The sequence below is a fragment of the Phaenicophaeus curvirostris genome, chromosome 17 (assembly GCF_032191515.1).
Source record: "Phaenicophaeus curvirostris isolate KB17595 chromosome 17, BPBGC_Pcur_1.0, whole genome shotgun sequence".
NCBI classification, from domain to species: domain Eukaryota; kingdom Metazoa; phylum Chordata; class Aves; order Cuculiformes; family Cuculidae; genus Phaenicophaeus; species Phaenicophaeus curvirostris.
This window is the reverse complement of record NC_091408.1, coordinates 12,747,559-12,775,397: the sequence shown is the minus strand read 5'-3', so window position 1 is coordinate 12,775,397 and position 27,839 is coordinate 12,747,559. Positions and strand designations below refer to the sequence as shown.

Here is a 27,839-nt window from a genome sequence, read left to right as displayed (position 1 = left end):
TTGACAGCAACTGAATATGAGCCAGCAGTGGCCCAGGTGGCCAAGAAGGCCAATGGCATCTTGGCTTGGATCAGAAACGGCGTGGCCAGCAGGTCCAGGGAGGTTATTCTCCCTCTGTACTCGGCACTGGTGAGACCGCTCCTCGAATCCTGTGTTCAGTTCTAGGCCCCTCACCACAAGAAGGATGTTGAGGCTCTGGAGCGAGTCCAGAGAAGAGCAACGAAGCTGGTGAAGGGGCTGGAGAACAGGCCTTATGAGGAACGGCTGAGAGAGCTGGGGGTGTTTAGCCTGGAGAAGAGGAGGCTGAGGGGAGACCTCATTGCTCTCTACAACTACCTGAAAGAAGGTTGTGGAGAGGAGGGAGCTGGGCTCTTCTCCCAAGTGACAGGGGACAGGACGAGAGGGAATGGCCTCAAGCTCTGCCAGGGGAGGTTCAGGCTGGACATTAGGAAAAAATTTTTCAGAGAAAGGGTCATTGGGCACTGGCAGAGGCTGCCCAGGGAGGGGGTTGAGTCACCTTCCCTGGAGGGGTTTAAGGCACAGGTGGACGAGGTGCTAAGGGGCATGGTTTAGTGTTTGATAGGAACGGTTGGACTCAATGATCCGGTGGGTCTCTTCCAACCTGGTTATTCTATGATTCTATGATTCTAATTACCATCATTTTACTCCTGAAAGGCTCTTGGTGAACTCAGGAAAGCCAGACCCAACATCTTTTACCTGCTGCAAGCTGAAGTAAACTAGGATAACACCCATATGTCAGAAATACTGCCATGTACTTCAGATTGCTTTCCTTACCTCATCAGCTATCCATACTCTAGATGCTAATTTAAAAAGGCACTGAAACTACAACTGGGAGCTGCAGGCACTGAGAGAGGTTTTCAAAATCTTCCAGAAGAACAAAACTACAATTATTTTACCTGTTCTCGTCAACCTAGATGATGCAAATCTTTATACTGGATTTCACTGGAAAGATACTTTAGTGATGCTTTAAGAAACAGCATGAGGAGTAAAAGAGTCTTCTGTAGCTGGGTGGTTCATTTTTTTCTTAAACCAGAGATGATTGAGGGCCAGAGATTATCTCTTTACTGCTTTAGCGCTATCCAGGAGGTACACAAGTAATGCGGGTTATATAATACAGTCCCTAGAAGTGGGATTTCTTGGGAATTGGTTCCTATGCCTGCAATACGTGATGCTGCAAGTGCAGCAATAGACTTCTAGTCCCTTGAGACAGCTTGCTTGGGATCTTGCCGCTCCTGCTGATTGTTAGCTGCTTGCATTTGTATCTGTGAAGAGGTGCATACTCATATCTGACTGAAAGAGCTTTGAAAAGATTGGTTTTATCTTGACAATTAGGAGGGGGGAAGTTATGGATAAAAAATAAGAGAGGAAGTGGCTAGAAGAGAACTAATTAATCCTCACTATCATACACAGTTTTCACTAAATTTATGCCTTTATGAGCCTAGATTTAGCTGCAAGATATGCAAACAGTGCATGCAGAAAGAATTATGAGTGAAGTTTATCGAATGGTGTATGTAAGAGAAGAAAATCTCCATGCATTTTCTTTTTTACTAGGCCTGTCCTTGTTTTCAGTCTTTATAGAAATTTTTGCTGTGGCCTGTGACTTAAAATGATAACATCCCCATAATATTACAGTATAAGTGAAAAAGATATTCTCCTACCTTTATGTAATTTTAGAATTATTTTATTTATTTCTGAACAAGATTTTTTTTTTTTTCATTCTGCTTTGGCTTTAGTTGTGTTTGTTGTTTTTGTTCCTAAGAGGAGAAAAATACTGTATCTTTAAATTAGGAGTAGCTGAATAATGAATCTTGGGCAGTGAAAAGGCTAATGTGCTGTGGAAGAGAAGGAGTTTAATCTAATTTAGTTGGAGGGTGTCTGTCTGTGGTGTTGTTTTCTGGACTGTGGGAATAGAGGAGGGAAGCTGCCCCAGTGAATGGTTCCTCCTGAGCCAGAATCAGTGGGGAGTCCCTTAGATGCCACTGATCCGAAGCCAGGCCATGAAAAGGGGATTAAAGAAATGTTCTGATTTGCAATTCACACTAATGCACCCCGTCGAACCTTTGGTAATATTTCAAACCACATTTCAAGGGAAGTGCCCTTAAAATAGCCAGCTAAATTGTATTAGAGCAATACTATACAACCCACTCATCCATTTATGATTTGTTTTTGTTTTTAATTCTTTTAACTGTTGGTGGTGGTGGCTTTCTAAGATAATTAAAACTTTTGTGCATTGTGAATATTCGCACTTGCATGGGAATATTTCTCAGTGTGCCTGTCCTATTAGGCAGACGTGTTTATTTAAAGCTTGGAGGAAAACTGCTACAAAGATTCCGTGGCTAGGAAAAAATAAGCCCATTTGGTCTAAAAAGTAAACATTTGTCTGCATGCCATTTAATTTTATGAATATCTAGTGGCAATTCGGTGAGAAAGGCAGGCTTACAAAACTGCTAAAACAGCTATCAGCTTCCTTTTTTGTGTGATCTTTTTCTTTTACAGTTGCTACCTTCTATAGGGCTAACTTTAATTCAATATATGTGTTAGAATTTGTTACTAGCATGCAATATGAAAGCAGTTAAAAGGTGTCTGAATGAATGAATACAAACACAGATGAGGATAGGATTATTGAATGGGACCAATATCAAACTGATCTCTATTTTTTGTGTAATTAAGAGCTGGCCAAAATTATTAAACTTAAAAAAGAATTATAGCTACAGACTTCTGAAACATATGATTGTTAATATTAGTTCATGCTCTGTCATAACACATTTTTGTTACTCATAAGTAATTTAGACTACGTTACTAAAAATCTTTAATGTATTAATTAACTCTTCAACTCCCCGAGCCTATCATTTCATTTCTCTTTACTGCTGAAGTGTCAGAACCTTTTCTCTCAAATGGATTATTTGGGTTTTCTTTAATCCCATTTCAGAAAATCTTGCCTAGCACTGTAATTTCCATTGATTCTAACATGTATAGAATAGATGCAACTTTGATTTTCAACATTACCCATATCAAAGTATTTTATTACACTGTCACTGCAATAGATTACACAGCATTAAACTTTGCCATTGCAGGGATGAGGGGTGCTGATGCCTTTTCTTCTTGTCTTGTTTACGGTTTGCTTTACCTACAAAATATTTAGTTATGGTTTGAATTATGACATGGCTTATTAAATATTCAGGGGTTTTAATCTTTTGCTTACGGGACAGAAGAAGAGCTGGACTTTAAGATACAGATGATTCCTCTGCACATTTTTGGGAGGTGGGGAGATGGATAGCTAGGGGGAGAAATGCATCTTTCCTGTGAGTTGGCACATTATGTGAAATCATGTTTAATTATAAAGTTTCATTAAAAATCTTTTGCTTAAAATTTTAGAAGCCTAATAAGATTTCCATTAATTTAAACATATCACTATTCCCACAACGGCCCAAATGCTTTCTTTTTCCTCTTTCATCCATGGTTAAATATGTAAATAAAATGTCTAAAGTCATTCTTCAAAGAAGACAAAAGAAAAAAGAGCTGAGGGAAAAGACAGCCATAAAATTCCTCCCAATTCTCCATAACATTTGCCAGAGGGGGGCCAACTCCTAGCCAGGGCCTAGCAGCAGGGGTGCCTGGCTGCTCCATAGAATCACACATCTCAAATCCCACACACAGGAGAAAAAAAAATAAAATAAAATATCTTTTCAGCTGGAGCCATCAAAAGGTTCTTTTCATTTATTAGTTACAGAGGTATCTTCCAGTTGCTGATTTCTCAGCGCTCTCATTTTTCTATAATAATGTTCTATTTGTTAGTTTCAGTGACTCACGCTGGTTGAATGAGCGATGCCCCTAGATAGCTCTTTAAAAATAGCGAAAGTAAAATAAATGATCTAAAGCAGGATGCACTGGCTAAAATAATGGCTAGAAAAACAAGGCTACTTTAAATTGGCACATAAAAGATCAATTAAGATAGACATAACTACAAAGGTTGAGGCTTTCCCCCCCCCCGCTTTTTTCTTCACTTTCATTTGTATTTCTTTTTGCCTCTTCGAAGGAAGAGGTTGCTATCTGTGCTTTAGAAAATAAAAACTGGTCATGCTTTATTTCATATATTTCTTTCTCGATGACTTTAATGTGGACAGTGACATAACATGCTTTTCAAATATACTTTTTTTAAAAAAGCAAGCTCCCAAACAATCAAATTAAACAAATATTGAATGGGTTCATCTTAATACATTATTTAATTTCTATTTTTATTATTATTTAAATTCTACTTTTATAGTAGAATATACTTGTCCCTTGTAAAAGCTTTCCCCACACTTCCCTGCTACCCCCAACCGAGCTCTCTAGAAGAGGAATCAGGACGCATACAAATACTAAGAAAACAGGCTTAGATTAATGAAGAATGGAAATGCCCCAACACACACTCTCTCACACACAGACACACTAAAATAAATAAAGCTTTTTTTTTCACACGTAACATTGCCTGCTTTTGTAACATTCCCTAAGGAATCTAAAAGTGCCCAAGGAAAGGTCAGCTCCCAAGACCAATACTTTGTGAGTATAATCTCCTCGATCCACTGAAAAGCCACAAAAAGGAGAAGTAAGGTTTTAAATTATTTTTATGATGGCTTTTACTTCTAAGCAAAAAAAAACCTAGCCCATCTTCAGGGTTACCAAAGACAAACGTTAGCCCTGGTTTGTTGTCCTTGCTTGGATCCTTTTCGCTCTTATCACAATTGAGGAAGCCAACAGTTTCCTTTCTAGAGCCTGGTGGGGTATTAACTCTGACCCTGCGGGATTTGGGAGTTTCCAGGAGAATCCGTGTTCATTTTGATAAGAAACAGGCACTAATGGAGAGGAGCCCGGTTTGTGTGGGCGAGCAGGAATGAGGAGAGAGATTTTCCTTCTTCATTAATATGTTCGCTAAAACTAAGCTCAAAGGAGGGAAGAGAAAAAAAAAAAGTAGAGCTAATCTTTCCACTTGTGATCACAGTGTTCCTTTTTGGTCTGTAAAACTGTGAGTTATAGTTTGGCTTGGGATTTAACTTACTCTTAGCTCAGATAGACCAACAAGCAAAATAAAATCTCAAAGTTTAACATAAAAATTAAACACAGCTCAGTTCAGAATGAGCTCCATCTGCAAAATAAGTGTATTTTCTATAGCGGATGAAGGAACTTTCCCAAGGATATGTCTCCAGTCCTCTTAGGGTTTTTTATCTAAGGAAAAGGAGGGGGGGGGGACCAAGCTGCTTTTCCAGTGATGCTACAGCGTGTTTAAAAACGTAATTCGGTACTTTTTCATCAGTCCTGCTCACTTAGGAATGGGAGACAAAGCACATTTGAAAGCAGCTAAGGTTCCAGGCTGAGAGCCCCCGTATTTTATGACCCCGGCAGCGAGGAGTTTACAGCGCTCGCCTCAAACGCATCCTCCTCCCTCCAATAAAGGAGCCGAGAGGCACCTCCTATAGCCGCTGGGAGGAGGCTGCGAGCTCGCTCCCTTCCCACCTGGGCGAGGGAAAAGAGCTCCTTAAACTTTCGAGGGAGAGGAGGAAGGGAGGAAAGCAGAGAGGGAGGAAAGCTGGAAGGAGAGAGAGAAACAAACGGGGCTTTTTTTTTTTTTCTTCCCCTAATCTGTGCTGATCAAGGAGAACCTGCAGGGGTCCTTAAGGAGGCTTCAAGGCGTTGCGAGTGATTGGAAAGTAATCACCGTGTCAGCTTCACCTTTCTCATGCAAAGTGCGTGGCGTTGGCGAGGAGGATCCTACACAGGTTTTCTTTCTTTTTTTTTTTTTTTTTTTTTTATTTCATCCTCTCCTCGGACCCCGCGGCTGCTGCATCCCGGGAGCCGGCGCTGCTCGCACCGACCTATCGAGAAAAGGGGAGGAGGAGGAGGAGACGGGGGGTGGGGGGGGGGGTGGGGGAGAGGACTCCGGGCCCCCCTCTTCAATGGCTTTAGAGATTTCCTCCTCCTCCTTTATCCCCCGCTCGGATAAACCAATCCCCACCTCTCGGGAGGACCGCGCGGAGCTGTGACCCGTTCGAGGAAGAGGAAAAGCGCTCGGGGAAAGGCTCCGCGGGCAGGACGACGACGAGGAGGAGGAGGAGGAGGAGGAGGAAGGAGGCGGCTGGGCCGAGCGGGAGAGGAGGAGGAGGAGGAGGAGGGGGGGGGGGGCGATGCTGCCCCGGTGAGCGCGCCCCTCGCCGCCATGGGGCCCCGCGGCCTCCCCGCGCTCTGCTGGCTCGCCCTGTGCGCGGGGGTCGGCGCCATCGAGCCCGAGCGGCCCGGCGACGGGCGCTGCCAGCCCGTGGAGATCCCCATGTGCAAGGACATCGGCTACAACATGACGAGGATGCCCAACCTGATGGGGCACGAGAACCAGCGGGAGGCCGCCATCCAGCTGCACGAGTTCGCCCCGCTGGTGGAGTACGGCTGCCACGGGCACCTCAAGTTCTTCCTGTGCTCCCTCTACGCCCCGATGTGCACCGAGCAGGTCTCGACCCCCATCCCCGCCTGCCGGGTGATGTGCGAGCAGGCCAGGCTCAAGTGCTCGCCCATCATGGAGCAGTTCAACTTCAAGTGGCCGGACTCGCTGGACTGCGGCAAGCTGCCCAACAAGAACGACCCCAACTACCTGTGCATGGAGGCCCCCAACAACGGCTCCGACGAGCCGCCGCGGGGATCGGGCCTGCTGCCCCCCTTGTTCCGCCCCCAGCGCCCCAGCGGCGCCCACGACCCCCAGCAGCACAAGGACGCGCCGGGCAGAACCTCCTGCGAGAACCCCGGAAAGTTCCACCACGTGGAGAAGAGCTCGTCGTGCGCCCCGCTCTGCTCCCCCGGGGTCGACGTCTACTGGAGTGAGGACGACAAGCGCTTCGCCGTCGTCTGGATCGCCGTCTGGTCCATCCTCTGCTTTTTCTCCAGCGCTTTCACCGTGCTCACCTTCCTGATAGACCCCCAGCGTTTCAAGTACCCTGAGAGGCCCATCATCTTCCTGTCCATGTGTTACTGTGTCTACTCCGTGGGCTACATCATTCGCCTCTTCTCGGGGGCCGAAAGCATCGCCTGCGACAGGGACAGCGGCCAACTCTATGTCATCCAGGAAGGGCTGGAGAGCACCGGCTGCACCATCGTGTTCCTGGTTCTCTATTACTTTGGCATGGCGAGCTCCTTGTGGTGGGTCATCTTGACTTTGACTTGGTTCCTAGCGGCAGGGAAGAAATGGGGGCATGAAGCCATCGAAGCCAACAGCAGCTACTTCCACTTGGCAGCGTGGGCCATCCCAGCAGTGAAGACCATCATGATCCTGGTCATGAGAAGGGTGGCTGGAGATGAGCTGACGGGGTTGTGCTATGTGGGAAGCATGGATGTGAACGCCTTGACTGGGTTTGTACTCATCCCTTTGGCTTGTTATCTAGTCATTGGCACTTCTTTTATTCTTTCTGGGTTTGTGGCCCTTTTTCATATCAGGAGGGTGATGAAAACAGGTGGAGAAAACACCGACAAGTTGGAGAAACTTATGGTCAGGATCGGTGTCTTCTCAGTCTTGTATACAGTGCCGGCCACTTGTGTCATAGCTTGCTATTTTTATGAAAGACTTAATATGGATTACTGGAAAATTGTGGCGACTCAACAGAAATGCAAGATGAATAACCAGACTAAAAATTTAGACTGCATGATGAATAACTCTATTCCAGCAGTAGAAATTTTCATGGTCAAAATTTTTATGTTATTAGTTGTGGGCATAACTAGTGGCATGTGGATCTGGACTTCCAAGACTCTTCAGTCCTGGCAAAATGTTTGTAGTCGAAGATTAAAGAAGAGAAGTAGGAGAAAACCTGCAAGTGTTATTACAAGTAGTGGAATCTACAAAAAACCTCAACACCCACAGAAGACTCACCTTGCAAAATACGAATCGACATTACAACCACCCACTTGTGTGTGACCAGGTTTTAGAAAAGACTCTCACCTCACAGACTTACAAGTGTCCGCAGTAGCAGTCAGAAATTAAAACATAAATGGTGCTTTTTTTTTTTCTTTGCCAGAGAGCAGTTTAATATTCAAGGCAAAAACTGTATCATGCTGAATTCAGGACCTGGTGAAAAACTGAAGGTAAATGTACTTATGGAGAGGTTTGCAGTGAAAGAAATATTGTGAATTAAAACAGTCTCTGCTGTTACTAATTTGTAGTTAAGTACCTCATCCAGCCCTCAGATTTTTTTGATTTTTTTTTTTAAACCCAACACCCTATTTAACTTTTTCATGTAGCTGAGCTGGATTTCCTACAAGTTTCTGAGTAACAAGGTATAGTCAAGTTTTATGGAGCATTGATTTTATTTTAAAAGTGCCCAAGTGAGCATTGTCTCTTTAGGGAAGCCAGGGTCCCAGAGAGGCCTCTCCTCAGTAAGAGCTCTCTGTGACAGCAACCTCCGGCTAACTTTAAAAAGACAGAAATCGTTTACAACTCATCTCAGCCTAGTGGGTTTGGAGTGCCTAAAAATAGGTTCAATCTATAATGCTCACCAATATTCTTTCACTAAAAGAGAAACTTCCTGCACCAGACACAAACTTTGTGAATAAGAATAATGTGCAATACATTTTTTTTCTTACCATGACATGAAAAGAGAAACAAGTATTTTGCTGTACATAAAGACAACAAAAGAAATCTCTTAACAAAAGAACTAAGAGGTCTAGTCCTCAGAAACCCTTTAGTGTTACATTTTGTGGCTTTTTAATGGAAATCAAGCCAATGTTACACACGTTTGGACTGATTTGTGCAAAAAAAAAAGAGGGGGGGATCAATTCAAAGAGACCCAAAGGGCTTATTGACTCTTTCTATTGTTAAACAAATTCTCACTATGAATAGATCAAGAAGCACTAGATTCTGCAAAGGGAAGCTTTGTATAGAGTGATGCTCTTTACTGTGCTGGGGGTGCACAGTTTTGTGCTGTATATATTTGTAATATACAATTATTTTTCATGCTCCACTATTTTATTAAAAATAAAATATGTTCTTTAGTTTGATAATTTTGTGTGTTCTAAACTTTCTCTGATGTGCTTTGTGGTTAATAAACTTGTTTTCTCAATTATTTTATAAAAGCACACTTTCAATATAATAGTTGTTGTTATACTTGCCTGCAAGTATGAGCAGATAGAACGATAATTTGCTCGAAAGAAATTGCAAGTTGGAATTAAATAAATGGATTTTGAAGTTGCATCTCTCTGTGAACCTCTGCAACTGAGAAAACTGAATGGGAAGAAGCTTTAGTGATGTAAAAAAGGTGCAGTGATGTGGAGTAGTACCGTGTTTACAAAGCACTGAGATTACAACAGTCATCCTTGGTTAACACCCCTTCAAAATTTGCATAGAGTATGTTCGGTTTGTTTAAAGATAGCTGGCTCACTTCAGCACAGTTTGAGTACAATTCAGTCTCTGCTCTTCAGGGATTTTTTTTCCTATTAACGCTTCAGAAAAGTATCCCTGTTATTTGGGAAAAGACTTAGGGAAGCTTGGGAGAGAGAAGAGGAGAAATTAAAAGCAACATTTGCAGGCTGCTTTAGGAAAGCTATCTGATAAAACTGGAAATACGTTTTCAAAAAGTTTGTAGTGGAGCATGATTTGGTGTGAACTTGAAGTTTTCATGCAGTTAACTGACGGGCTCTGCGATCACCTGGTGCGATAGTAACATAACCTCACTTTCTCACACAGGCTGCTCTAGAAAACCTGTTATCGGGTGTGTCATCACAGAAAGAAGAGAGGTCTTAATGGATTTTGGTCTGGTGAGGATCCCTGTGACAGTCGTCTTGTGGCCAGGAACTTTATAACAAAAGGACTGGGTTTAGTGGCTTAGCTTTGCAGTTTGTCTGTGCGGTGCTGCAGGATTTTTGTCTTGTAATTTTTTTGAATGTTTCTAGGAATGGCAAAGAACTCGAATGACAAAAATGATGTTGCAGGTGTTATTAATAATCATATCTAAAATGCACATATTCAAAGCAGCTTTCAGTATCAAATTTGTCTTTTGGGGGAAGAGGAAATGTATTTTTTCCTCCTTTGTGCATATGTGCCACTGCTTGGTGCGCAGCTTTCAGATGCCCTGGGAGTTAATCCTGCTAGAGCCAAAGTAGGACATTGCACTGGACAAATCCACTTCTGAAACTACCGAGTTAATGCCTTTGCATCTGTCTGTGTTCTAGTTAAGATCAATTATATTACAGCCCAAGAAATATAAAGTTTTAAAATAATCTGTGTGGCAAATTGCTACAGGAATCCTTCAGCTGTGTGTTTGGTTCCTGTATGTGTCACCTTGTGAGTATCCTGTGTGCTTCACACAAATTTCATCTCTGATGTGAGAGTTAGGGCTGGTTTCACTAGACATGGATTTGTTTAGAGAATGGTTTCTGGCTTTACCCTGAAATACTTTAGCCAATAAAATAAACATCCCGCTATTTTTGTGCGCTATAGAAAATGATCTGCTTTCATTGTTGATCATGTATTTTTACAGTCTGCTACTAGGATTCTGAAAGAGAAAAAATAACGAAGAAAGATGTTCCGCAGTGGCTGAATTCCTGCTGCCATTCTGAGTTTAATCAGTTGTCAGCTTAGGCTCCTCATTGTTAGCAGTGGAGAACTGCAAATTCTTCTATGAAAATGCCAGATATGAGTGCTTGGCTGGATGCATCATGTCAGAAATAGATTCTTGCTAAACTGGAAATTATGGTTTTGCAGTTATTCAGGATGTTTATTTATTTATTTATTTATTTAATTATTTTCCTGCTCAGCAAACTAGATTCTGCAAGTATATAATGACTTTTCACTGCATCAGGACTATTGTGTTGTAGATGCAGCAGAGTATAGAGATTGTCTTTAAGAACGCCTTAATAATGAATTAATTCAGAAATGTTGCTTCTTACTGTCCCGTAACTCCTAACAGTCTTGACAGTTTAGTATTGAAGTTCAGTTGCTACTTAAAGAATTGGGAGCTTACAACTGCTAAGGAAAAGTTATATACTTATTTTCACAACATTTCAGTGATTTAATGTAATGTTATTAATAATTTAACAGAGAATTTTAATCTTGCATTAGAAGCCTGCACATTAGTTCAATGATGATGCTGATAATAATATCAAAAAGTGCTGAAGATAATGTTGCAAAAATATTCTATATTAAACCTTTTACTTTTCACAGTAATCTTATGTTTTAGTAAAATCATATTTTTGCTTGTTGAGTTTTACAGGATTTTTCTCTACGTACTGTCAAGGCCTATTGGGTATGTGCATATCTTAAGAAAAAAGTATCTGTATGTAGATATATTAAAAATTCAGTCACTCTATAGCAAACTCATTGAGGAAACAGTTCAAGTCCAGAATGTCCTTCTGGAAAAGATATTTTATCACAGTCCAATGGCATTTACCAGGTAAAAATACTTCAAAAAAATTTGTTACATTACTATATCCATACAGTGTAAATCAAGAATCAGATGTTTGCCACAGGCTTGTGTACGAGTGCTCTGTTGTCTTCCGTTGGAGCTGAAGATTACCCATGAGTGCAGAAATTTTCTCGAACTGTGTAGGTTATGATGATGTGGATTATGTTTCATCACTTGGGTGCAGATTCATTTGTTAGGGCGAGGTAGAACAAAGGCAGTGGGGTTTTTTTGGCAAAGGTATCTTGGTAGGATACTTTTGTTTACTGAAGAGGGACAACAGAAGTAAGAGCGTGACATCAGCAGGGGAAAATGGGATTCAGAAAAAAACCCACAGAATTCCACCTAGGATAATATAAGTTTTGTTTCTCAGGGAAATGCCAGTGCTTCTTAGAAACAGAAATAAAATTAAGCTCGGTGCTTTTAAGGTCTGGTTGTGGACATGACACATTAAGACACTGTGAACAGTACAATGCAAGCACCACAGCTGAGAGGACGTGAGGAGCTCAGTCAAGGAATGTTCAGATCTCTTATCAGATTTTTCCCAAAGTAGCATTTCATATGTATGTTATTACGAAGCCATTATTCACATATGGCTGTCATCCCATGGCTTCAAACTATATGAAACGCACAGTAACAACAACGTCTGTAACATACACCCTTCTTATTTGAACACTTAAAATACATGGCTTCAAGGGGATAGTTCTGTAATGATGGGATATTATGTGCTCAGGTGGTCTTTTGATGACAGGTGGTCTTCGACAACAGATGGCCTCAAAGGAGGAACTTCAGTGCATTTTAGTTTAAAACATTTACACATTTCTTTCAAAAAATTTTGAAATGTTATCCTTGTGTAATGTTCTTAAGTATTTCAGATGGAGTAGCCAAGTTATTAACACTGACAGATGATAAATCAGGGCATCCTTTAAAAGGTGGGTGATGGTGATTATGTGGTCTTGGAGCTTGCTTTGATCAGAAGTGACAGGCCTGTAAGGTCTGTGCCACTCAATCCCCCCTGAAGGGAGATCAGCACCTGTTTGCACTTTGAGGCTCTTCTACCTCCCACTGCCTTCCAGCACTATTTCATCTTTTTTAACACACTTGATGTTGATTGGCTTTAAGCAAAGTCATAATTCATTTAGAAAACACTCCTTGATGGATCTTACTCAAAACTGTATTTCAGTAGCAGTGTTTGTGCTGATGCAGTTCGGGTTATATTGACACCTCCGTTACTTTCAGTGAGCTAGGAGTTAAAATTAGTCTGGATGCTACTGTTAACCCGGTTTCTTCTTTTTGTCTAGACAATAGTATGCATTGCCCATGAATCTGTTCATCTTGAGCTTTATATATATATTTACATGTTTATCCAGAAGACACATACAATCAGGTTTGTGAAACAAACGGGTCCTGGTTTGGTAGATCAGATTTTAGCTTTGTAAATACTGTTCCAAATACCTTTGTTTGGCTTGTGAAATGTAATGGGTATTTCCAGAAAGTAGCACAACACAAGGCTTTGAATTCACCGAGAGCCACATGACAACTCACAGAAATGAGTCTCCACGGGTTATTTAGGGTTGTATATGCAGGACTTGGGTATGGTCCTGCCAATCTAGATGCAAATACATGCTGCAGTCAGCGGCATCTCATTAGTTAATTCTGGTGTGTCTGAGAACAGATGTGGTTTGTGCCTCTCTGGTTTGGGAGCCCAATTCTGCTTTTCCTGTACTAACAAAATTAAAGCTTTGGGGAGTTGCACATCAAAGGCAGGACTCAGTGATCATTGTGTACATTTGTAAGGCATTGTTTAAAAAGGAATTCCTTTAATTTGTTGTCACTGGTTTCTTCCTTCCATTCTTCAAGATCTTCTCATAGAGCTGCTCCACTGAAATCAATAGGTATCCAGCTACTTTCAGTGTATGCTTTTGGTCAGGCTTCCTACCTCAGGGAAATCACACGTGCTACATGAAAAGTGATTGTTTTTTACTTTATTTTTTCTACATTAGAGCATGTCTTTGAAAGTCTTGATATGACATAAATTCATGATATGGAAAAAAATCAACAAGTGAAATTAGTTCAATTATATTTTCAAAACATGCTACTATGTTAGAATGGATGAAGTATAGTATCTTGCAAACCAAGTGTCATTTTAAATGAAATTCAGAAATATTGGGTGTTGATGATGTTGGAATGGAGTGGAACTTCTATTCCCCCCCCCCCCCCAGTTTATTTAGGCTTTTTGATAACACCACACTTACATTTATTGCAAAATGCTCAATATTAATAGTCTGCATTCCCTGCTGGCAGGATACCCCATCAAAAATTCTTCAGTCACTCTACATCTTTGTTCCTGAGTCTACCTTTTCCAAGGAGCTTAGCCCTATAGTATCCATGAGAGCTAATGATAAAGAGCAAAATTTTGAGTTGAGCCCACAATATGCTCCTTGTTTCCTCCTTTCTTCACTGATGAGCACTTCTGTTCCCCTTCCCCTCTCTTCCACTGCTGATCAGTCTTTCATCATCTGCATGTGACTTGCTTCCCTTACCCTCCTCTCAAGTGATCCCATCCTTTTAGTCTCTAATCTGCCCACACACAGCTTTCTGTGCTACTGGCCAGTAGCTATAACTGCTTTGAGCTTTTTTGTTCCACATAAACGAAAAGATATATCAAAACTTGTGTTTTATCTTTCTTTTTGGATAAGGACTGTGGTAAGAAACAGAGGTTCAAAGTTCTGAGCTACCAAAGGTGCTGATGAACACAGGAGACTGTCAAGAAGAGACTGCCAGTTCTGAGCAGGTGCCTTAAACTTGAAAATACTCTTTTGTTGAAGACAAACATTGTTTGCTTCTGTCTTGTATATTTGTTATTTCATATTTCCTTTATCTGACACTAATATCTATCTCTGTGAAATAATAAACAGGAACGGGAGAAAGAACATTTTATCAGTTGATAAAACAGAAAAAACCCCACCTTGCGCTCAAAAGCTTTTAGCCTGAGGAGAGGTTTTTATGCCTGAAAGCCTGCAAGTTTTTCCAGGTTATACCCAGCTGGTCTAACAGAAACATTATATCTGCCTTCACCCTGTCTTTCTCATATCCTTAGTTCCTCACAGCTATAGCAAAGCTGCACTTACTACATTATAAATAACAATGACTAGACTGTCTAACTTTAATCAAATTTTCAAACCAGTCTATGATCACTACAATGATCTGATAGCATTAGAAGCCGTGGTATTGAAATCTGGACCTTTGATATTCTTTCAGTCATACCATTTTTCTTCTTTTAAAGATTTTAGTGAATCTGGTCAAAATATTTTTATTTTGTCAGCATTTTGTCTTATAAATTGATTTTGAAAGAAAGGACAGATTTCTATTGAGGTTTTAGGCTTTTCAATTACTGTAGGTGTTGGCATTTTTTTTTGAATCCTGTCATCTTTTTTCTTTTTTAAATTACATAAAAGAACCTTTTTTGTTCTTCAGGATACTGATTTTAGTAATGAGATATGACAGTTTCCCTAGACTTCTCATCCTTTTGCATCAATCTCAGTGTAGCCTTTTAGGTTCTTCAATAAGCCTTTCGTGTTTGACATAAGACATGCTGGTAACACTTTCATAAGTTATTCATTGACAGTAGAGAATAAAAACCAAGCTACTTGTCTACATATGATTTTTATGCTAGTTTAACTCAGTCAATTCGAAACACGATTAAAAAAAATTATTTAAGTTAATGCAATTCCCAGTGTAGGCGGGGTGATCAGTATAAAGGTAATTTTAAGGACAGAGCAGTGGACCAAGAAGAGTAAACCTGAACTGTGGGATTTGGAAGAGTGAGTCTCGCTTTAGATGGTTTTGTGTTTGCAAATATTTTTATTATTAATTTCCCACTTAGATATTCTGCCAACTGAATTGAAGCTTAATGTGAGGACCATAAGCATAATGCAAAAGTAGCATTGTTCTGTTTCTTTATGTCAATTTAAGGTCACAGTTGCTGCCGATTTATGGAACAGCAACTGGATTTTTGTTCACAAACACAGCTCCCAAATTAAGATTTATGCCTTCTTTATGATAGTGGTAAAGTTACTTTGCACGAGTGTGGCTGTTACAAGCATTGTCATGGTTAAGAAGGGACAGACAAAAACCTTTTTCTTAGAACATAAAGTCATCTCAAGCCAATGTTTTTGGTGGATTATCTAAAACTTAGCTTGCCATTTCCTCTATGCTCTTTTATGTCTTTGTACAGCTCTGCTCTGAATTCCAGGTAGTATGGGACAGACCAGCAGATATATTTTGTGAGTTCTAGGCCAGTCGTAACAAAAGAATCATCCAGAAAATTTAATTAGCAAAGATGAGCCTGTGTTTTGGTTGACTTTCATTTTAGCTAGTCTAATGCTGGAGTGGAACGTAAAGAGTGGATGAAATTTTATAGTTCTTTTCACACTCAGTAACAGTTCTTCAAGAACCTTCTTTGTCTACCTAACAAGGAGCACCATGTAAAAGAGGCTTTTGAATCTTGAATGCTGTAGGGTTGTCTTGTAGCAAATTTCACAATGAAGTAAACACTAGCTTGGTGTATCTCTATGGAGTGAGTTGAGAGTTTGCAAACTTGAGTTCCTCCAAAAGAGAAATGAGGAAGAAAATTGAGCATAGGTTGTAAGTAGGCTAAAGATGTTGAGAACAAACCATGGGAGAAGAGGAAGGAAGGCACAAACTGCCTTAAGGGAGTTGTCACAAATTACATAAGTCCTGCAGCTAGAGATACAGGAACTCAACTGCTTATTTTTTGCACATTAATATAATCTGGTTCCCAGGAGCTTTGGTTTTCATCATACTGCTCTGACCCACTACTCTCCTCACAGATACAGAAATGATAGTCACAGATTTTGATTCCACAATTCCCTGGTTATCGTGTATAACTGTATCAATATTTACAGTGGAATCTGATTATCTAGTGTTATGCACACTATTCTACGCAATTAGAAAGGAAGAGTATTGCAGTGTCACATTTTTTTGATAAATGCAAGTTGACAATATGATTTTTGAAACAAATCACAATGCAGTGACAAGAAGATTTGAAGAATAATCAAATTCAGAACTCCACCCATTAGTGGTTGTGTTAATTAACTTATCTGGGGCAACAGATTCTCCTGCATGTTGCTTTGAAATTTCCGCTTTTAGAGCCCACATAGTTTGGGCTGTGAAGGGGTGTATTATGCAGCTCTTTGATCAGTTTTGAAAATTTCTCAAAGCCCTTCATTTGCAGGATATGATAAACCCGAAATTGTAAAGGCAGAAAAAGGTATGTTCTTTCCTCTTTTTTCTAACACACAAATTTGGCTTCATATGGACTGTTGATGGTTCATGTTCTTTGAATAAGTTACTTAATGAACCAGATTCTGCTTTTGTTAAGTAGTACAGGAAACACCAATGTGGTTGGGGAGTGCCACATTTAAAGAATAAAGTGGAGATCGGCCTAAGAATGACAGGACTAGGCCCAAGAATTTGTTTCTTTCAGCCCTTGATCAGCACAAGCCGCCCTCTTCTGTGTAAGCACGTATTGGAAATATGTTGTAATGGAACAATTGTGACTTTGTCTTTCCCTTCTCAGACTGCCAACGTCCATGGGGTTTCAGGCATGACACATAATACCAGAGCAGAATTGCAGCCAGATTGAGTCCTCAGTGGATCATGTACTTTCTGATAACAAGCAGATTCAATTTATCTATAAATATTATGTATTTCCAAAAATTCTGAAAGCAGTAATTCAGAAGTTATCTTGAGAAGTCAAGCTTCAGCTTCCGTCATACAAATTCTCCACTCAAATCTCTGCCTACTGAAACTTCCTTGTGTCGCTGAAGCCCAGAAGGCAAATGAATAGTTTTCTTTTTACCTTAGGAATCATAGGGCTCAAAAGGGCTGAAAACATCATCGTGACCTTTTTGTGTATCTCGCTGCAACGTTGTGACATGGGTTTGGAGCTCTCCTCTCTGAACCTGCGCGGATTGAAGCTCTGTTGTGCAAGGAAGACGTGCCCAGACTCGTTTTCATGCCAGTCGGGAGCACAGCTCAGATCCTGGAATTTCGGATGAGGAACCCCATAGTACCTAATCCACGCTCCATGTCTAGGGAAAAATTCCTATTTCCAGATTGAAGAGAACCAGAACATTTTTTTCCCCAGTAGCAGTGGAGATTTCCAGCATGAACAGTGGCAGGTTTGGGGTTTGCATGAGCTGTTGTACTAGTTCCAAGTAATTTTGAGGCAGAAGGTGGCAACCCTTGTTAATGCCCCTCTCCTGCCATCTCCATTTGACTGCATGTTCCCACCTTCTTGTGTTAATGATCGCTGTTCAGCTGGGTATTTAAAGCATCAAAGAACTGCTGTTTGAAATGCAACCTTAAGCAAACTATCCATGTCTACAGCACCGGGAATGCAGGAGACTGACGTTCTGGTTCCTTGTTTGATGTGTTTAACACAACAGACATATCTACAACTTGGCATTTAAAAACATCAACAAAAACAAACAAGTTGGTTCATTTACATAACAAAAAGTTCCTTGGACTTGCTGGGAGGTTCCTTTGAAATGCGCAATTGTTTCTGTCACTGGTGGAGAGGGATCTGACTAGTCTGAAGCTCAACCTCTTGTTTCATACACCCACCAAAAGGTAGGATTTCAGTAAATGGAATCTATTCCTTCCACACGCCAGGGCTTTGAAAACCAACACAAGACAAACCAAAACAAGCCTAAAACTGCAGGGGCCCAACCATTATATATTGCTCTTCAAGTAGGATTTTTAAGGCACTGATCTAATGGAAACTTTGCAGCTGATTTTACAAAATCAGCTCGTGACTGATGTACAGGGCTACAAGTCGTAGTATGGTTCCGGTAATAACCCTAGGTCACTGCAGGGAGTGATTCATGCCTTGTTTTTTCATATTATCTGTTCAAAACCATACAATACTCTAGAATAGTTGTAGTCTGTGAGAAATTTAGTACATGTGTATGACAAAATATCCCTTTCTATGGACACAATCTGACAATACATAAAACTCTTGCCATGAGAATATAGAACATGTTGATATTTTGAATCAATGAATCATATTTCAAGGCAAGTTTGATCTTTTTTTTTTGTACTGTAAATGTACAAGCAGCACTTCCAGAAACTATGCAGTGAAGTATTTTCTTTTTTCTTTTTTTTTTTTTTTACAAAGAAGGCCTCCCTAATTTTTCTCCTTTTCATTCTGATTATTTCAGAAGTAATTTCTGAAAACAACAAAAGGAATCAACAATGCAAATTCCCAAGTTAATGAGAGCAGCTCATATTAGGAAAGGAATGGTTGGGTTCTGTTTGTTTTCTGTGTTTCCCATGGGATGAGTGACACAGGATTAATGTGTTACTGGTATGTCTCAGGCCTCTGATGAAAAATAAATGCTAGTCCAATAAAAGTGACAGTAAAGTAATCCCTGAAAAGATATTGTGGCACTCTATAGTACAGAGCATAACAAGCTGGGCCCTTGAGTAAGGCTTAGAACCATAAGCAGTAACTAAAATAAAAATAAATGCTCAGAATGCAATGAATACGCTATGTTAGATTTTTATATGGCTTCATTCAGTGTAATATCTGATCATTTCAATCTATAATGTTTGTTAATCTAAATATTAACGCCATAGCTGCATCTTCCTATTGCAGGGAGTGAACTGAAACCCAGGAGAGTGTAGGCAAGTAGTTCCCAGCTAGTAAGGCATGAACATGTTAGAAAGGAGGCACAGCTGAATTGCTGCAGGCACTGAGAAGCAGCTGACTCATACGGGGATGGAGGGGTGAATTACCCCCAGTCAGCTGCCTTACAAGCCACAGTTCTTGGATACAGCATCAATAACATCTTGCATCTGCATGGAGCAGTGGTTCCCACAAGTGCTGTGGACAAAGCGCTTTGGGAACACAGCAGAAGCAGAATGTCTCTGTCTTTCAGGAACAAGTTAGAGCTGGCTGATAATATCTGACCAGTGTGTTTCCAGTTCCAGAAAATTCATGAAGCCACTAGACTTGTCTCTCATGGGGCAAGCTGGTATCTTGGCAGGGCTCTGATATCCTCCTGGATTCCTGTGGGTAATGTGGAACCAGCTTTTCTGTGTAAGGGCAAGACTTATATCTTGCCTCTGTGCTGGTTCTTTCATCTTCATAAATCTAGTGAGAACAAAACCTCGAATCACCTCTCTGAACTGTAGGAGTAAAGGTACGGCAGAGCACAAGAAGGGATGTGGCTTTTGAATTGAGTTTAAATGAATAGTAGAAGGTTGGAAGAGGGTGGAGCTTGGTATATTGAAGATGTATGAATGCCTGACAGCTTACTGAATTCTCATTCTATAAAATACAGCACTTTATTGGGTGTCTAAAATTATTGTCTTGTTTTATAAAATAAGGTGCTGGGAGCCAATCAGAACTTCATATCATGGGCAATAAAGACAGCGTATTGTCCTGTGACAATATGATTGCAACATACTGCTCTAGCATCTCCAGTTTAGCACTTCATGGAGTACTTCTTGCACCTCAGCTTTAGGTGTTACAATATGACCTTTGATTATTGATGATTCATTCTGCTAATGTGTAGTTACTGTAGAGTCAAGAGACTTTTCATTGCAGTCGCTCCTTTTTGCTGAAGAGATTTGATTCATCTGCCAAAATCTAGCGTTTTCCACAGATTACCTAAGAAATCTCCCCCAGGAAGTTGAGATTTACAGTTTTCATTAGTTCATTTTCTGTATATAGGCATGATGGTGTTTCTGGAACCGAGTTCAGAACTGCAGAAAGACGGGCAAATTGTCCCACCCTTGCCTTGGAAAACATTTCAGGAAAAGGGTTTCAAAGAAAAGATGTAGGATTATTTCCAAACAGAGCAGACTGGACCTGTCATGTTTGTCACTATGGACAGGAATTGAGTATTTACTGAAACTTCTGCAGAAAAAGTGATGAAAAACAGACACGGTGAAAAAACAATCTTCATCACAAGAAGAGGACACCTTGTTTAAAGAGGCTGTGAAGATAGCAGCCAAGATTTGCTGAGGTAGAGTCCATGTTCAGCTCCTAAAAATGAGATAACTGCAAAAGAGATTTGAGGCAGCTGATTGCATCTGCACAGTGATTCATTCTTGTAAAGAAAAGCATAAATTCTAACGCAAGTTTATGAATTCTATTCTAGCTCTTGTCCCCAAATAGGAATCTTTAAAATGCGTTGAAAAGGATGTGACCACAGTCTATTTTATTGCAGTGCCTGTAAAAATGATGTAAGCTATTTGAGGGTTCTTTTTAACTAAGTTCTCTTTGTTCGTGACCCTGGCACAGTCTGGGATTGGTCACTGTGTTTTGAGAATGCTTGTGCCAATCAGAAACAGGGCTGATGCAATTACTGGAAAAGCATCTTTTCCTGTCAGTTAGGAGTTTTGTCAGTGAGGAGAAGAAAAAAATGGCCTATGTTTCTATTTTTCCTTTAAGCTGCTCCACCTATTAATTAGGCCACACACCCTCCATAGTATGGAGGAGGAAGACTGGCCTCAGTAATCTTAGTGACTGCAAGGACCAGTATGCCTGTTGCGCTTGGCTTCAGCAGATGAATAACTTCCATGGGCACTAGAATACCTAGAGAAAGCTTAGCTTATATTTAGGAGGAATGAGGAAGTAGAAGGGTCTAATCTCTAGGGATTTACTGGTTATCATTGTGGTTTGAATTGCATAAGGTTAGGAGGGGAAAGATGCCCCTTCCCTCCCATCAGTCTCCACCCATGGCAGCACTGTGCTAATGGAATGTTAGGCATGAGAGATAATTAAAAGCATTGTAACAACTGTACTGAATGTGTCACCCTGGCCTGCAGCTTCACCATCATCTCATTTCACATCCTACCCCTTTCTTTTTGCTCCACCCAAGCTTTGATTTCCTTCACCCACTCATGACTTCTGTGCTATCTTTCTATGCCAGCTGAAACAGCCTCCCACTTTCTGTTGCCTTTCCTCCAGAACAATAACTGGTCTGTTCATCATTACACTGCTCTATACATAATGACCAAATTCGTGAAACTACCACACACTGATTGAATCACTATCAGCCTTGATCAATATTCTTATCTATTAACAACTGACCATAGTATATATGGATAGGATAAAAGCCAGGATACAAGTACATTGTACAAGATGAGCAAAACCAAAAGATGTTAGGAGGATTATTAGTGAGGGAACATGGGCCTTCGCTGGTTTGTCTCCTGTGCTGTGTTGACGTTCATGCAGAACCTAGAATCATAGAATCAGCAGGTTGGAAGAGACCCACAGGATCATCGAGTCCAACCATTCCTATCAAACATTAAACCATGTCCCTCAGCACCTCGTCCACCCATCCCTTAAATTCAACCCCCTCCCTGGGCAGCCTATTCCAGTGCCCAATGACCCTTTCTGTGAAAAATCTTTTCCTAATGTCCAGCCTAAACCTCCCCTGGTGGAGCTTGAGGCCATTCCCTCTCATCCTGTCCCCTGTCACTTGGGAGAAGAGCCCAGCTCCCTCCTCTCCACAACCTCCTTTCAGGTAGTTGTAAAGAGTTGTAGAGAGTTGTAGAGACCTGTTACAGAGGACAGGATAGATGGGACTGGGTTATGACATGGATATCCACACTATGCTCAAAAGAATAAGTGACTCAAAGCCATTGAAATCAGTGCCTGTGGAATTAGCATTTGTTCAGTAATACTCCGCTTGTCTGCCTTTTCTTTATCCAGTATATTGTACCTTACTAACAAATGAACAGGTTAAAAAAAGGAAAGTGCCACAAAAGACACAAAGCTGGATTCCAGCTAACTAGGAACTCAGCTGCTAAATGCCTCCTCTGGTGAGCTGTGGGCTTTAAGAGAGCAATTCCAGTTTTAGGTGGGCTATATCACTTATCAGAAGTGAGTGATGATTTCTAGCTTGAAAACCCAGATTTTGAGAAGAAATGCATCAGCTTGAGTAAAGCAAGGCCAACCAGCCCTTGGCAAAGCTTTAATCAATAATGGACCAAACCGAAGGATCGTATATTTTTCAGGCTGATGAGACAGGTTCTGTTCGTCTGATAGCAGTGTCATTGAGAAGTAATCCCATCAGCTTCAAGAAGGTACATAGATGCATTCTATGATAGCTGAGAATGGCCTTTGAAAGTAGCTCATAAATTATGTGCCTGCCTTTTCTCTGAAGTATTTTGCCAAGTTAGATGCTGATAACAAACACACATTGTTTTCCATTGTGAAGGTCTGAAGCTAAAGAAGAGGTAAAAGGAAATGAGCTCAGTAAGGTATGGAAGAGATCATAGTTTAGGAGAGAATCTTGAGGTAGGGATTTCACCTGGTGTTACATGTCCTGAATATTTGATTTACAGCTATCCCCAATGGATTTGAAAAGCTGCTTGGACCCTGCTTTTTTTTTTTTTGTGTGTGCTTTTTTTTACAAACGCCATGGTGTATAGATTCTCACTAGCTAATGATAAGACACAGAAAGGATGGTTTCCATTTTTCCACTGAAAACCACATTATTTGGTTATTATCAGTTTTTAAATTTATGCTATTATGACCATGTAGTAAATTCTGTTATTCTGCAAATAATTTTTTTTTTGAGGGGGGCTGGGGGGAAGAGGTTGTTCTTACAAAAGAAATTGCTCTCCAATCCAAACTAAAATCTCATCACATCTTTCTGTCAACAGTTTGCCTAAAAGCTCTGGTCCTTTCATGGTCTTTTTTTCTGTAAATGTAATGGAGTGGAAATATTGTCATCCTCAGGGTGTACAATGTGAACTCTATTTTTTACTTTTTTTTTCCTCTCTAGTTCATCACAACTAATCTCCATGGAAAGCCCAAAATTTCTTTTTGCATCATGCTTTAAAAAGGGTTCAGACCCCCTTTTCGGTCTTTCTCTGAAGCTCTGGAGGTTGGCCACAGCTTGAGGGTGGATTTGGCAAGTGGTGTTAAACTCTTACAAATGCCTGGCTGATGAGTCTTGCTCCCACACCCAGAGTTAGGCTGATTGCCTGATCTGGGGTCGGGAGAGGAGGGATTTTCTCTCAGGTCAGACTGGCTGAGATGACTGAGCTTTTTAGATTCTTTTCTCCACCTGCAGTGTGCACCACACACTTGCTAGAGCCACCTAACAAATACAGTGCTTGGCAGAGACATTGATCACTGGTAATATACTTCATCTTTCTATCCTCTTTCTAACAGTAATTACTCCTGTGTCCCTCAGTCTTTTACTTCAGGTCTAAACTTCGCTGTCTGATAGTGGGCAGTGACTGTGAGAAGGAGGGAGTAGCAATGTTGTGCTCGTCTAGTCTTCTGATGAGAATCTATTGTGTGCTTGGCTCTAAGGGATCCTGGACTTGATGATTCAGATGCTCTTTTCTAGCAACAAGCTTTTATGAGAAAGAAAAAACTGTTAGAAACAAACACTGATATAAACAATTCATCCATTTATCTTTGGATTCTAAAGAGATGTTTTGCAGGTATAAACTATTATTTTGAACTCTGGAATTTAATGGGGACTGGGGGGTGGGGGAGAGATTCTGAGTCAGTAGTAAGATTTGTTCTACAGCAGAAATCCTCAGAATTCCATTCTTTCTGATATTTGTAAACATGCAATATCTGATTCTGCAGATGACTAGTTCCCAAGTGGTAATGACTGATTCCATTTAACTGCCTACTCAGGTTACCGTGTGACACAACAGGATCAACAGGTGACTCAGCCTTCATAAGGATCCAGAAACCTCCAGGCCCTCCATCCTTTGATTTAATTACTAGATCTCAGTGAAAGTACAGGACACGAAATGCAAATTGAAGTATGCAGATTATCTAGTTACCCATGCAGGCAGGTAATTTAGTTGGTAATTGCCCTGATTACAGATTCAGATGGAAGCATTTGTAGATGCAAGAAGGATGGTGGCATTTTGTTGAAAATGTTGGACTCTGTACAATCCTACAGATACCCAAAGCACTGGTGAAACCTCGGCTTGTGTTTTGCCTTCCATGAGATTCTTTTCTGCTTCTGCTATTTTATAGATCATTTCTAGCACAGAATTGTGTGCTGCAAAGTGCATTTTCTGCATCTCCAGGAAAGAACATTGAGCTCTTTCTAGGGAATACCCTTTATTTTTCCTATGTGCTTTCTGTATGACATAGATTCCTTTTGGGCTTTGAAGAACTAAGAAAGCAACGTCTCTTCTTTTTATTGTTCTTAATAATGAATAACAAAAATACTCTGCATCATCTATGTTCTCTTCTAAGAAGCTGAGTACTTCACATAAGTATTTGGTAAACAAGGTTTTTCTAGGAGTTCACTTTTTTTTTATCTGTACTAAAATTTAATCTGCAAAATTTCTGAATTAATGTGGCATTATGTAGTCCACACAAGTAATATTGTTTTTCAACCATATTAAAAAAAACCGGTAAATAGATAACCAAAGCATATTCAACTGATACAAAGCTTTGTTGATTTTGTAGGGCATTACCCAATTTTCATCGCCTGAACATTTGAGTCCTGAATATTTAAATGAATTTTTCATGTAGATCACTTTGAAAGTAGACACTTAAAAATCACATATAATTTTCTGACTTTTTCCTGGCTCATTGATTTCCACAGTAAATGCACCAGTCACATTAAATAATGCTTTTTTAACTGCTATTTCTCCACATTCAACTTGGACTGTGAGAGCTAAGCAGGATTCTCTCCATTTTGTGCATCAGCACTGTAATTAAAATCTCATGTGCAAGATTATACTTTTAGTAATAGCCCTGTATTACATTGATCTCATCAACACTTGAAAGGTTCTTTTGCAATTAATGATTTTGCACAAGCATAAACAATTGTCCTGTGATGGACCGAAAGATGACAACTCTGACATCACTTGGGCAGGGTGGTCAAAACAGGAATTATGAGCTGGCTGATCTAATTATTTTTTAAAAAAGCAACCACCCTTGAGTATTGATTTCATTATTTTGTTGTTGTAATATTTTTAAGCCAGAATGCTAATGTTTGGGTTTTTTCATTTTTAATTCTTATAAAGGAAACTCCCCTCCTATCCAAGTTAAAATCTTAACACTGCTTTCTGAGAAGTTTGCCTTTACATTTTGATGTTTCCTTTCTTTTTGCCATCCTCGCCAACATTTTGATGTATAACCTCAACTCTATTTTTGCTTTGGTTTTTTTGGGTTTTTTTTTTTTTTTTTTCTCCTTAGATCATCACATCCAAGCTGTATGGAAAGGCTTAATTTTCTGCTTCCAAGGCAAGTCTAAAGCCCTTCTTTTCTTCCCTATATATACTTGGCTGAAATTCAGATTCCACATGTTGTATCTTAGTATGTATAACCTTTTTCTACCAGTGAATTCCATCTTATCTCAATTTTATCATCAACACATAACTTCAGAGATTATCTTCCTGATTGTGGCATGATCTGCTTGGAGCTTCTCTTTACAAGATGCCTCTCCTCCACCACTTCAAATCCTTGTGGATTTTGTTACCTAACATCTTTAACTCACTAGCTAGGTGTCATGTCCTTTTGATGTCACCTTTATCACTTAATTATTATTTTTCAGTTAAGCCCCTGTGCTTTTTTTGTATTACCTCTATGTATAGGTGGAGCACCTCTTAAACATCTCCTAAGTAATTGCATTGTAATCCCCATAACAGCTTTTAAAAAGTCTACTCTGCCGTTATGGATACACAAAAATAGCATTAACTTTACATCTAGTGTAATATGATTGCTTCTTGTTGTGGTGACCAATATCACTGGCCAGATTCCAAGTGTTATTCCTACCCATCATCCTCCATAAACTCTGGGGAAAGAAACCCTTGTTCTTTGGTCTGTGTTGGGGCACTGCAAAGTGGGTTCTGATCGGTCACCAAGGCTCCCTAGCATAAATGCAATTAAATTAATGCAACACATTATTATAATTATTTAGGGTAATTGTGTGACAACTGGCATTGTGTTTGGTAAGTTGGGTAATCAAAACTTCTGCTTCAGGATATCAGCTGATTGCCGCTTTGGCTGAGAAAGAATTGTTGTATCACTTGTAAACACCCTTACAAAACCAGTCAGGTGCATCCTTTTCTTTTTGCCTCCCTGTAAAGCGTTTGTTGTGTTTCTGAGTCATAATCACTCTCTATCACGTTCAGTGTTTTTTCAGAAGTGGCAGCCTGTAATAGTTTTTCCCCTGTTGTCCCAACCTAAGCCCCATTCAAGACTATGGCAGTTTTAAAAACACTTCGAAAATCCCACTTGTTGTCACCTGACTTTAATCCTGTTCATCTATGTGGTAACAAAGCCTTAGATATGATTCAAGTATAAACTATGAAAATCTGTAAAAATGCTCACAGCTGCAGGAGTCTTAAGGTTTTGTTCCCTCTTGATTAAATATTTGGGGTTTTTGCTTAGCATTCATTAATGCCAAAAAAGCCTTTGATCTTTCTTCCACTAAGGCGTGGAATCTGCCCCTTGTTAGCCAGTACCAGGGCTAAACAGGTACTGAATGACTTTTAATCACACAGCTAAACCTCTTTAACAGACGAAAGATATTTTGTTTACTTATCTGTATCTGTAATACCAGTAAGGTGCATCAGAAGCTTGTGGAGAGACTGTACAATGAATGCCTTGATCTACCTAATGTAAACTGGATGCCTTTTTTTGTGTTTCAAGGTACAAACCTTTTACAGAACATGGTCAATACAGCCTCTGAAGGTGGAGGGCTAAGCATTCTGAATAAAGAGCTCCATACTCAAGGGAAAGCCACTAATTTACTATGAGCATAAAACAGTTCAAGAAAACAGCTAATAGGAAGTATTTCCTGCCTTTGTGGAACCACAGATGTGAGCTGGAAGGTTCTGAGTCAAGCTCTATTGAAACAAGCTCTTTCTCAACTGCTATAGATAGGAAATACCTCTTTTTAATGGCTTGTTTAATAAGAGAAGGGGAAAAATGGTGAAAAGAGCAGAAAAATATAGAAATGGAACAGGAAAGAAAGGGGAGTGAGAAGAGGAGCAAGAAACCAAAACCAGGACCTGATCTGATTACCTTTACAGTTTTGCTCTGCATTTGCTGTTCAGCCTTTGACTTTGGCACAACAAAAAGTGATGTACTTTTTGAGATGGTGGTTGCTGAGGGGAACTGCAGCACAAGACAGGCTGTTAAGGTTTTGAGCACAATGAAGTGCTGTCTGTTGAGATGCATGTGCCCCTTTGCTTAGACCTTACCTTCTAGCTAAGGCCTTAGTCTCTCTCTGGCCCAATTTCTGCATTTAAAATTGGGATGACAGCACAGTTCATCTTTTTGGAGGGAGACGGGGGGGAATCACATTCGTTAAAGTATGTGAGGATCCTATTACTATGGTAATGGAGACTGTATAAATATATAGCAAAGACTTA

At 40.2% G+C, this 27,839-nt stretch overlaps 1 protein-coding gene across 1 annotated transcript; it reads left to right on the top strand.

The window, feature by feature from the left end:
• The first annotated feature begins 6,211 nt into the window (after positions 1-6,211).
• FZD10 (frizzled class receptor 10) lies at positions 6,212-9,030 on the top strand. Its single transcript, XM_069870984.1, has one exon. The coding sequence runs from the start codon at positions 6,212-6,214 to the stop codon at positions 7,946-7,948; it is 1,737 nt and encodes a 578-aa protein (XP_069727085.1). The 3' UTR covers positions 7,949-9,030.
• The last annotated feature ends 18,809 nt before the right edge of the window (positions 9,031-27,839 follow it).

Coding starts and splice junctions, on each gene's coding strand:
- FZD10 (XM_069870984.1), top strand. CDS start 6,212: ATGGGGCCCCGCGGCCTCCCCGCGCTCTGCTGGCTCGCCCTGTGCGCG.